The sequence below is a fragment of the Microtus ochrogaster genome, chromosome 18 (genome assembly GCF_000317375.1).
Source record: "Microtus ochrogaster isolate Prairie Vole_2 chromosome 18, MicOch1.0, whole genome shotgun sequence".
NCBI classification, from domain to species: Eukaryota; Metazoa; Chordata; class Mammalia; order Rodentia; family Cricetidae; genus Microtus; species Microtus ochrogaster.
In genome coordinates this window covers 24,722,064-24,732,390 of record NC_022020.1, presented here as the reverse complement: position 1 = coordinate 24,732,390, position 10,327 = coordinate 24,722,064, and the positions used below count along the sequence as shown (strand labels likewise).

Below are 10,327 nucleotides of genomic sequence, written 5' to 3'. Positions count from 1 at the left end.
AACTGGCTTGAGGCCTTTAAGAGTGCTGATCTTGGGGCTGGGGAGATGGCTCAGCCGTTAAGAGTGTGAGCTGCTCTTGCAGAGACTCCAGATTAAATAGTCAGTGTCGTATCACAGGCATGCTTCTTCAGGCACCTGTACTCATGAGCATGCACACACACGCACGTAACTATAAAATAAAATTTAAAAGAATACTGAGCCCAGAGGGGGTGATGCTTGCCTTTAGTCATATCTCTTAGGAGGCTGAGACAAGTGGATCCCTGAGTTCAAGGCCAGCCTGGTCTACAGAGCGAGTTCCAGGACAACCAGGGCTGCACAGGGAACCCAGTTCTTGAGAAACCAAAACGAAAAAGAATACTGATCTTCAGTACTCCCTGCCCCCTTTTCCCTTTCCTTCACTGAAGATTTGCTGATTGTGTGGGTTTTTTGTTTTCTTCCTAGACAAGGTTTCACAGTAGCTTTGGAGCCTGTCCTGGAACTAGCTCTTGTAGACCAGGTTGACCTCGAATTCACAGAGATCCACCTGACTCTGCCTCTAGAGTGCTGGGAGTAAAGGTGAACGCCACCACCGCCCGGCTGATGATTGTGTTTTATGTGTTGGTTGTCACAGGGATCCAAAGACTCAGAGAACGTAGACCTTGGCATCACAACTGCTGGAAGTCCTGTGAGGCCAATCCTGTGACAGTGAGGTATGTGAGGATCAGGGTGACACGGGGAGGGTGGGGTTAATTCCATCAGATGTGTACATGTTGATTGTTGTGGCGATGAATATGGACTTGTGTGTGGGGGACGGGTGTAATGCCGACCTGGGCCTTAAGGAAAAAATAGTTCCCCAGACGGACAAGTCAAAGGTGAGGCTTCCTGGATGCACAGAAAGAGCAAGAACAGCCCCGACTGTTAAGGCAAGGAGTTAGCTACCAGGCTAGCAGAGCAGAAGGAGTCCCCTTTTGCCTTCTACTCTTTCACTTAGAAAGCTTCCTGGCTGATGTCTCGACAAGTGTGGTGAGGTAAAAGGTGTGAATGCCATTAGGAAGCTTGACAGTGCTCAGACAATTCACAATGAAGACTTGGCCTTAAGGTGTTTGTGACATTTGGAGAGGAAGGAGATGGATTAGAGGCTTTTGAGGGAGGAACTACAGGACTTGGTGACTGAATGGCCGACGGAGACTAGGGACTTAGAATGGACTGGTGCCCAAGTATAAAGTGTTACCATTTAGAAATAGAGGGACTTTGGAGTCAGGTGGCAGAGGTACCACTGTTCTGCTAGGATAATCAGTTTGAAGTGTCACTTAAGAGAGCCAAGAGTCCAGCACCCACCTTCTCTTCACCCTGCAAGAGCTGTCCTAGCCCAAGTCAGTCATTCTTGGGCTAATTTCCCTGTGCCCCCCCCCCCCGAATCAAATTCTCAAGTTAAACTCGCTTTTCTGAGCCTGACATCCATCCAGTATAACAGCAGCATATGGAAAACTTCCTGGGCCCCCACCGACGAACGCGTGGATTGTGGAAGACATGTTTGTATCAGACAGTGGCTTTTGCAAACACCAGATTACTGAGAAACCATTTCCATGGAGCCTTCTCTGCCCTGACAGGCTCTGACTCTAAACTGGCTCCTAAGAGCTATCCCCCACCTCCTCCGCACACACATTTAAGGAGCGGATTTTTAAAAAGGAAATGGGGTTGTATAACGTGCAGCCTGGTTCCCCTTGACAACTGGAGAAAACCCTGAGTTTGAGTGGCCGGACCCACTTCCACTCATTACCTCTGGAGACAAGACTTCTTGTGGCCCTAATCCTTGTAAAATGATGGGACTGGAATCATCTGTCTCAGCTCAAATATCCAGCGGTCACCAGGCGGTGGCAGGGTCGAGCAGGTAGACTCTTAGGGGGGCTGTTTCCAGGGTCCTCTTTAGGGAAGAAGACAGCCCTGGAGGCAAGCACTCCATCCCGGCCCTGGCTACTTCCCTCGGAATTACAGCCTAGAGCTGAAGACAAGGGGCACGCCCTGTGTCCTACACCCCAATTCCTGGGATGCTATCAGAAGCCTCTACGTTTCTCCACCCTCTCCTCGCGGCACTAAACCCCACTGTCATGCTTATAAATCCCAAGAGCAAAGGGTGGCACGATTCCTCCCGCGCCCCTGCGGGCTGAAGGCGGGCACTAAAGCAGTGCAGTTCCAAGCTTCCCCTGCAGAAGCCACGCTCCTGACTTGGTCCGGGGATAGAGGGGGCGCGAGAGAGCAAGTGGGCGGGCGTCCCATCCTCCGCATCCTCCTCCAAGTCCTGGCGCGCAGGGAGGGAGCGCTGCGCTGCGCCGGGCTGCGCATCGCGGCCCACTTGCCGCCTGTCCCCTGCCCTGGCTGGGCCACCTCCCCGGGCTGCCGGTGGAGGGCTTAGAGGCGCTAACGTTACGCTGTTTCCGGTTTTCCAGAGGGCTCTGTTTCCCCTCCCAAGGCGGCGGCGGCTGAGCGGCGGAGCCCCCCAAATGGCCTGGCCAGATGCGGCAGGTTTGCTGCTCAGCGCTGCCGCCGCCACTGGAGAAGGCTCGGTGCAGCAGCTACAGCTACAGCGACAGCAGCAGCAGCAACAGCAGCAGCAGCAGAAGCAGCAGCAGCAACAGCAGAAGCAGCAGCAGCAGCAGCAGCGAGAGCGGCGGCAGCAACAGCAACAGCGGCAGCAGCATCTCCCGTCCCGCTGCGCCCCCAGAGCCGCGGCCGCAGCCGCAGCCGCAGCTCCGCAGCCCCGCAGCCCCGAGAGCCGCCGCCCGCTCGCGAGCCGCAGCCGCCGGCGGCATGAGGCGCGACCCGGCCCCCGGCTTCTCGATGCTGCTCTTCGGTGTGTCGCTCGCCTGCTACTCGCCCAGCCTCAAGTCGGTGCAGGACCAGGCGTACAAGGCACCCGTGGTGGTGGAGGGCAAGGTACAGGGACTGGCCCCGGCTGGCGGCTCCAGCTCTAACAGCACCCGCGAGCCGCCCGCCTCGGGTCGGGTGGCGCTGGTGAAGGTGCTGGACAAGTGGCCGCTCCGGAGCGGGGGGCTGCAGCGCGAGCAGGTGATCAGCGTGGGCTCCTGTGTGCCGCTCGAAAGGAACCAGCGCTACATCTTTTTCTTGGAGCCCACTGAGCAGCCCTTAGTTTTTAAGACGGCCTTTGCCCCGGTCGACCCTAACGGCAAAAACATCAAGAAAGAGGTGGGCAAGATCCTGTGCACTGACTGCGGTGAGTCGCCCCCTCCTTCTGCTGGAGAAAGGGGGGGGGGAGGAGGGAGGTGGTGGAGGATGGGGGTGGGGCGGAGAGGTGCCGCAGGTGCCCAGGCCTGGCAGCGCTCGGCCGCCGGGGGGTGGGGCCGCCCCTGGACAGGGAGCCGGTCGCGGGTGGGTGAGGGTGTGGGCTTGGGGAGAAGGAGAATAAGGCTCAAAGTGTGTGCTAGGGGCGAGAGCTGGTGGGGAGGCGCTGGCCTGTGCCAACAGGGATCTGCGGCTGATGTATGGCATGTGGGGCTGGAAAGCTGCCATCATAGCCCAGTAGCGGAAGGGAAAACGGTGAGGTCCGGGCGGCGCTGGCCTGAGGCTCAGTGAGTCAGGAGTGACCCTCGGAAGCCTCGCCCGCTCCTCTCCCGGGGGCCTGCCTTGGCCAGGCTGGCAGGGTCTACAGGAGCAGCTGGGCAGACTCCCAGGCTGTGAAGGCCTCCGCTTACAAGTTCTCCTAGGGAATGATCGCCCCCGCCCCCTCCTTCCTCTCCCGGCGGCTCGTTGCTTTGCTCGTCCACACCGCTGGCGCAGGGAGAGTTGGACTTTTTCTGCTACTGTTTTCCGTTCTCCGTGTGTCTCTGGGCTTTTTTTTTTCGTCGTGCTTCACCTGTTTTGCTAAGCGAGTAGTTTATCTGTCCCTTCTTAGCCCCCAGCACCAGCCAGCAGACACTCTTTTAGCAGTTTGTGAAGTGTCTTACCTGGTCCTGGTGGTGGTGAGGAGAGAGTAACTTGCTTTGGCTGAATGTTTGAAGTTCAGCTTGACACCTTCCTAGCGGTGTGTTTTGACCGCGTTTATCTTCCCAATGTTGGGTGCTGTACAGGAATGCTGATGATTATAAAAGAAACACCAGCCTGCACATCTGTGCAGCCCCAGGGTGAAGGGCTCCCATTCGGAAGTCAAGAAATGATACTTTAACAGCTTTGTCTTGTTGTCTCCAAGTCCCACTGATTTCTCAGTAAGACATTTCTTTAAAGGCTGACTCTGCAGCGTTTAGTGTAACCCAGGACTCTTGGATCCCTGAATTGTGATAGAGCTCCTGAACTCGCATAGAAGTGGGTGTATTTACCAGTTTATTGACTGAACCTGGGTAGTGTAGACAGGCTTGACTAGCAAAAAATAAAATTAAATAAAATAATATGTGTAACAGCTAGATGGAAAAATCTGCTTTCATCTTTCTAGAGCAATCAATGCCTTTGGCTTTTGGAAGCTTCCCTCCCCCTACTCCTCAAAGAGGCAAATTTTAGACAGTTAGTTGTGGGAGTGTATCTAAGCACTGTGCTAAACCCTGATCACTTTAATGAGAAGAATCTTGCAAGTGTCTTAGCATGGAGAGAGAAGCTTGGGGAAGGACAGCAGTTTACGGATTGGTTTTTGGTTATTATTCTAAGCAATATTATTGCCTGCTTTTTTTTAAATTTGGGTTTATGCTCTGAAAAGTTTTACGATGACGACTTGAGACCAGCTAAGAATTTCTCTCTTCTCGTCTTTAATTCTATTAAGTACTTTATCTGAGGTCTCTTGGGGAATTGTGGAACTAACTGTATCTTGCAGTGGGAAGTAGATAGTAAAAACAGGTATTGAACCTTGTCCAAGGACAGCTTTTGTTGGTTGTTGATGAATTGCTCCTGAATTCGTGCTGTGTGCGCCTCCTCTTGATCCTTGCTTAGGGTCTGATAGCTATTGTCGATTACTATCACACAGGCTTCCCTGCCCTTTGTCTCCTTCCTTGCACCTTGGTTGTTTGAGTGAGCATTTAATAGTTTCAACAGTTGAATAGCAAAGATCATGAAAGATTTGAAGTCATAAATATACTCTGCTTTAGACTAAGGGCATCTCGTATTATTTATGTGTAGTATAGTTCTTGCAGAGATAAATTTAGGACTGCAATCACTTGTAAAGGGAAGGCCCTCACACATCATAAATTATCGAGGAGCAGGAATGAGTATGGCAGTAAATATTTTAGAATACAAGAAATTATGCCTTGGATGATAGTGTACAGATAGGCACCAGAGGAGTTTTACATAAGAGGATGAGAAACTAAAGGGCGTTTTTTTGTGAGAGGAGGAGACTTTAGGAACTGGAGATAGTGTGGCAGAAGAATATAAGCTCTATTATCTTATTTTCTATTATGAGATTAAAGAAAACATGTGCTGTAATGGCATATTAAATGAGGAAACAGAATGAGCCTAACTAACCACAACACCTTCCTTGTGCTCAGCAGGAAATAGCTAACACATTCATTTTCTGTTTTCTATTCTAAAGAAAGCCCTGTGGGCCACAGGGTCATTGGGAACATTCTCTCCTTGGAGCAGATTTGCCCATTGCAAAATAGGGAAGCTGGCACTTGGAAGCTGTCATTGTGGCAGTTACATTGAGCAACTGGGGTTGAATTGTTACTTTGTTCAGTCACTTTCAGCTCTGAGCTGTCTGGGCTCCAGAGGTGTGGTTCCTGGGGAGGTCTTTGAAACTGTGTTTGGGGAGGGGATGTGGGGATGATGTGCTACCATACGGAAGAATACTGTGCTTAAAAGCACACTTCTCAGTCAGAGTCACATCGACCCAAGGATCATCCTGGATCCTTCCCAAAAGGTCCTCATCATGGTTGGGTGCAACTGTGGAGAGAGGCCTGAGAGTCTGGGATCTAAGGTAGAGGGTAACTAGGGGTCTGTCCGGAAAAGCAATGCCTAACCAAAGGGGCATCTTTTATAGATTCAATGTATAGCATTTAATCAAAACGACTACCTCTAGTGGTAAAGAGTAAAATCTTTGCATTTCTAAGAAATTTGCATATATGGGTATGTTTCTGAGCCTTCTGTGGAAAAAAGGCCTTATAGGAACGGTGTGATGCTGTGCCACGCCACAAGTGTGTCCTGTGCTTTACACAGTTCTCTGCTGTAAGAGGGGCTCACACGTTATTTGGTGTAGTCACACCCCGTCTTGTTACTTTCTCGGATATACGTTTTAAAGCCATTTCCTAATTGAATATGTTCAGGAGGCAGCAGAAAAGAAGACAGCGGCCTCTTTTGGGACTTGCTGACTTGTGGTCCTCCAGTGTGAGGTGTGTTTCTGGGGACTTGGAAACCAATCTGGCAACCAGATTCACGTATTAGAGGAAGGTAGCTCACAGAACTCAGTATAGCAAAAGTGGTCGCATATTTTTAAAGTGATGTTTATTTGTAGAATCTTTTCTTTCCCAGCCAGCTGGGGAGCCAGCTGTGCTACAGCTTGAAGATGGGAAAGTGAAACCAGATTAGACACTGACCAGTGCCAGGGGCTTGGTTATAGGTTCAGGGACCGAATTGCCACCCTAATGCCATTATTTCTTGGGTGGTTGCTTTCCTCTGCAGAGAGCAATTTGTGGAACAGAAATAGCATCTTATCTTTGAGATCTTCTTTGTCCTCCTCACTGCCCCCGGCAGTGTTTGGTACTATGTCTAGTTTAGATACTCTTTTATGTGGATGAAACTCATAAAAGGAGCTTCCAGATTCATGTTGAAACAATCTCAACTTTCTGATCTGTGGCACCAAGTTCTGTGCGGAGGGGGGCAACCGAGTCTGTCGTTAGTCTCTACGCATCACCATGGAAACCCATTTTCTTTCCTCCCCCCCCCCCCCAGGAGGCCTTATCAATTAGAGAACTTGGTGACACTAGGCTTACTCGCTGTGCTGCTGAGTGCTAAGGTGACCTAAGAGGCGGGAAGAAAGGTCCTGCTAGAGAAGAAGCTTCCTGGGGGTAGGAGGAGGTAGGCTGCCACACCCCCTCCCAAATTTAAATGCAAATGAAAGAGCTACTTGATTAGCAAATGTTTTGGGATCTTTCCAGTTTACGTCTAAATGACTAACTTCCTTGTAGCTCCCAGTCAAGGCGTTTGCATCCCTCTTGCCAGCCTTCATTAACCAGGGCTTTGTAACTGTATTCTCTAGTAACAGCTTGTTTTTAAAATGAAGCTACACTTATGCTTTTTGTATAAGAAACATATTTTTATGGCTCAAAATTCAGTAAGTACATCAGACTATAGAGTGTAAGTTTTCCCTTGTCATGCCCTCAGCTACCCTGCCCTAAACAATTGTAAACATTGCTTAGTTTTGAAATGTGTCTTTCTCTAAAAAGCAGTTTTCGTAGTGTTTAATTGTTTTTTTAAAAAGTAGATAGAGACTGTTAACTTTGCCATTAAGACAATTTTTTTAAATTTTTATGATTTATTTATCTTAATTTATGTGCGTTGGTGTGAAGGTGTCAGATCCCTTGGAACTGGATTTTCAGACAGTTGTGAGCTGCCATGTGGGTGCTGGGAATTGAACCGGGGTCCTCTGGAAGAACAGTCAGTGCTCTTAACTGCTGAGCTATTTCTGCAGCCCCCATTAAGACAATTTTATGGTAAATTCTTCCCAGGTTACAACCCAAGATCTTAACTACCCGGGTCCTGCTAATTTCTGAGTCTTCTTCTTCTTCTTCTTTTTTTTTTTTTTTTTTTTTTTCGAGAAAGGGTTTCTCTGTGATTTTGGAGCCTGTCCTGGAACTAGCTCTGTAGACCAGGCTGGTCTCGAACTCACAGAGATCCGCCTGCCTCTGCCTCCCGAGTGCTGGGATTAAAGGCATGCACCACCACCACCCGGCTCTGAGTCCTCTTCTATGTCAGGTCATCTAGTCAAAGATCTTTCTTTTCCAGCTTACCTACATCTTACCTAGCAAATACAATCCTAGGATAAGACACTAAAATCTCAACTCAGTTTTCAGATACTTTGCAGTTAAAACATTCCATGGCCAGGCGTGGTGATACCGTAGGCTTTCAGTCCTAGCATGGTGCCTTCCAGCCAAGGATACATAGTATGCTGTTTAAGAAACAGTATATGTGTGTGTGTGTGTGTGTGTGTATACTTATATATGTATCTATAGATGTATCCATATGTACAGATTCTCCATGACAGTGGATTTTGTGGGTTTTCACTGGGATGCTGAAGAGCACCACCAAAAGGCTTGTCTGTGGAAGTGAAGGCTGAGTCTTTTTGTCCATACCTCAGGAGAGTCCCTATGTGAGGAATCTCAAGATTCCATGTCTGTGCAGAATTTGACCATGCTTGTATGTTGATGATTCTAGAGGGACTTGGTTACCTGAGAACTGTTAAGAATGTCCACCGAGGTAAATGATTGGAATGTTTGAGCAGGTCAGGGAAATGCCTTTTGGGGAAATAGAGGAGAAAGTAAATATGCAAATATCTAAACAGTGGGACTCCACCCCCTGAGTCGGCTTAGTGGCATTTGGTGTTTTAAATATTGACTTGGGAAAGGAATGGTGATATCAATATCAGTCTGGGAAATATTTTTAGATTTTTCTTCCTTTTTTCGAGACATGGTCTCACTATGTAGCCCTGGCTACGTGCCCAGCACCCTGTGCAGTTTTTAACAACATATTCTCAGGATTTCCTTTTTCAAAGGTTAAAATGGTGTTAGTATAAATTTCACTAAAGCTATGCTCCCATCCGGTCTTGAGTTTGGTGGGATAGATGGATGTGGAATGAGAATTATTGTCTTTCCCATTTCTGTGAATTAAGACTTTCATTCCAGTTACTTGTTGAAATCTTTTCACAGAAAAGAATCTAGTTTAAGAGTTTCCAGGGGTGATGTAGACAACTCTAAAAAATGGAGTTGACTGTGAAAGTATGCTGTCACGACAAAGTTGAAGATGGTCTCTTTTTCGTGTTTATAATTAGTTTTGATAAGAAAGCAACCTGTTCCTTAAAATTTAAAATGAAGCATCATCTTTTTCCTTTCCAGTGTGTGCATGTGGTGGGGAGAGGGATAAAAAAAAATAAGATTACAAAAGAAGATGTCAGTTCCAAATAAAATCCTTGCATGATCTGTCGATTTTCTCTTGAGTGGCAGGGCTCAAGTCGTCGTTAGGAGAGAATTTTGTTTTGAAAGCGTCCTCGTAAACTGCAAAAACGTCTGTTAAGCCTCATAATCAAGCATGCTAAAGGAGAAGCCATGCATACCGTCCGAATGCTCAGCCAATCTACCCAAACATCTCAGACCCACTCTCTGCTGAAATGTCTAGTCTTTATAAAATTAGACTCTTTCAATAATAACAGTGCACAGGCTCCACTAGCAAGATGGAGGTGCTGCTGTCAAGGCTGACAACCTGAGTTTGACCTCTGCTGGGTGGTGGTGGCACACACCTGTAGTCCCGGCACTTGGGAGGCAGTGGCAGGCAGATCTCTGTGAGTTCAAGGCTAGTCTGGTCTACAAAGCGAGTTCCAGGTCAGCCAGATTTCAACAGTGAAAAACTAAGAGAGAGAGGGAGAGAGAGAATTGACTTCTGCAAGTTGTCCTGAGACTTTCATGCACACACCACACACAGTAGCAGACACACACATACACCAAATAAATAAATTAACTAATTAATAAGTAAGAATATAACAATGTGCACAGATTAATCTTGCTGAGCTAGAGCACCATGCAAGTCTATAAGAAGTTGGGCAGACATGGAGGACAATCTGAGGGCATTAGAATGACATAAAGAAACTAGACATGCTAGAAGCCAGGCAAAGATTTGGCCAGGGAAGCTTTGGCCAATCTGGGGTGAAAAGACAGATTGCGCTGATTGAAATCAGTTGCTGCCAATCAGCTGCGATGCTTTTGAGAATTATGAAGTGAAGTTGAATCCAGGACTTTTCCCCCTGGCTAGTTGCTTCAAGGAGAGTGTGGCATATGAGCTCAATCTACAGTCACAATCCCCTCCCACTCTGTATATGCAGCGAGAGCCAAATTCCTCTCCGGGGACCGTTTCTGGGACAGAGGTACAGCTTCTCCAAAGCTGGTGCTTCTTCTGTGAGCCTCTGCTCAGGACAAGGCTGTGCTGCTGGCCTCCTGAGGTGGGTGAGAAGTGGCTGACATTTCACTTTCCTTGCAGATGTTTCCAGAAGGGCAGAGGTACAGGTATCCCCAGGGCTTCTCTGTCCACTCGCAATACAGACCCGTGCCAGGATAATGACATCAGGTTACCCTCTGTGATCTTGCTGGATGCAAAGTAGTCCTTTATGGTTTCTTTCCCTTAAATTTAAGTCATTCATGGATTCTCTACC

The 10,327-nt window shown here is 48.3% G+C and overlaps 1 protein-coding gene across 3 annotated transcripts in view; it reads left to right on the top strand.

Moving 5' to 3' along the window:
* Positions 1-2,006: 2,006 nt before the first annotated feature.
* The window catches only part of Nrg2 (neuregulin 2), a 185,854-nt gene continuing 177,533 nt past the window's right edge, over positions 2,007-10,327 (top strand). For all 3 annotated transcript variants that reach the window (XM_026783450.1, XM_026783449.1, XM_013349395.2), the window contains exon 1: positions 2,007-3,211. In XM_026783450.1, the coding sequence (XP_026639251.1) occupies positions 2,494-3,211 (718 nt within the window). In that variant the 5' untranslated portion in view covers positions 2,007-2,493. The remainder of the gene's footprint in view (positions 3,212-10,327) is intronic.